At 53.4% G+C, this 1413-nt stretch overlaps 1 protein-coding gene across 1 annotated transcript; it reads right to left on the reverse strand.

Moving 5' to 3' along the window:
- Window positions 1-361: 361 nt before the first annotated feature.
- LOC135666005 (ethylene-responsive transcription factor ERF021-like) lies at window positions 362-1156 on the reverse strand. Its single transcript, XM_065177488.1, has one exon. The coding sequence runs from the start codon at window positions 1062-1064 to the stop codon at window positions 498-500; it is 567 nt and encodes a 188-aa protein (XP_065033560.1). The 5' UTR covers window positions 1065-1156; the 3' UTR covers window positions 362-497.
- Between the last annotated feature and the right edge of the window lie 257 nt (window positions 1157-1413).

The raw sequence follows: 1413 nt of genomic DNA on the forward strand, positions 1-1413 counted from the left end.
AGCAGTCAAAGTTGGAACAGCGTTCTCCGAGAAGATGAGGCTCGCTCATACACATTCACGGTGCAGGTGTTATGACTCGATCAAAGTGAACCAAAGAACCCCCAACTCTATACTTGGATGTATCAGATGAAATCTTTCTTGCGTCGTCTCACCTTGACTTCGTTCTTCTGCAAGTAGACTTTGGCATCAGGAAACCCAACTCGTTGATGGAGATCACAAGAAACTGTCGGTGTTTCTGCTATCTTATCAGAATGCTATTTAGGAGCTTTATGAATGCTGTTTCTATGTATTATTTAAGTGTTTCTGCTGTCTTCCTCTCGTGTCTGTTTTCACCGCAACCAGATGGTGCTGAAGTCTAGTGTTGGAGGAAAGGGTAAGCATTCATGCATTAGCAATCACGTACATTTACAGAACTTTTTGGAGTGAAAACACTCGGTCATTCTCGTCGAAATCAAGGACGAGAGTTGATGCAGAGTCTGTGAGGGAGATGGAATAGTTCACAGAAAGGGATCCCACAACGATCCGTGCTGTTCCCACTCCTCCAGCTCGGTCACCTCAGTGGTCCAGGCGGGTGGGCTCAGGAGCAGAGCCTCCGCCAGCTCCGCCCACAACCTGGGCGAGTCGAGGCCGAGCTCGTCGTTCCCCAGCCGCTCCAGCCCGGCCGATATCCCCGCCCTGGCGGTGGTCCTGCACCGGAGCCTCGCGGCCGCCTCGAGCGCCGCCGACCGGATGTCCTTGGGTTCCGAGCTCCTGGGCCGCGGCAGCTGCTCTGCCGACTCCGGAAAGTTGAGCTGCGCGTCGCGCCCCTTGAGCCGCAGCGCCGCCACGTCGTGCGCCACCGCCGCCATCTCCGCCGACTCGAAGCTCCCCAGCCAAATCCTGGTCTTCTTCCCCGGCTCCCGGATCTCCGACACCCACTTTCCCCACTTCCTCTTCCTCACCCCTCGGTACTGCACCGCCAAGTCCGCTCTCATCTCTGCCAGCTGCTCCATTGCTGATCTCCGCACCGAACTGCTCAGCTTGCTAACCGGATGATGATGATATGAGATGCTAAGAGTGTTCATGGAAGTATAAATAGGCAACGGGGATGAGCTTAATGTACAGATGGAGCTCGTTTAGAGGGGGAAGTGAGCTTCCTAGTAAGTGCACGAGATGGGTACAGATTTGGTGGACTCCTCCAATCGCGATCCTCATTCGATCCATACTCCTATTCGATATTTTACGCACCAAAGCGAAATCTGAGCACTGAAACATATAGCACAGAAGGCAGATGTGGATTGGAGGAATTCAGAGGACTGCGCATCGCTGGTTTTACTGCACCTGCGCCCCACGCACGTAAGGAGGAGAGATCTGAATCAATGATTACGTGGTCTGTCCAGATCTTTGGATTTATTGCATGCATTGCATCAGGAG

Source organism: Musa acuminata, unplaced genomic scaffold (genome assembly GCF_036884655.1).
Source record: "Musa acuminata AAA Group cultivar baxijiao unplaced genomic scaffold, Cavendish_Baxijiao_AAA HiC_scaffold_1059, whole genome shotgun sequence".
Classification (NCBI taxonomy): Eukaryota; Viridiplantae; Streptophyta; class Magnoliopsida; order Zingiberales; family Musaceae; genus Musa; species Musa acuminata.

Bases quoted from the DNA above. Each gene is read 5' to 3' on its own strand.
- LOC135666005 (XM_065177488.1), bottom strand. From the start codon at position 1,064: ATGAACACTCTTAGCATCTCATATCATCATCATCCGGTTAGCAAGCTG.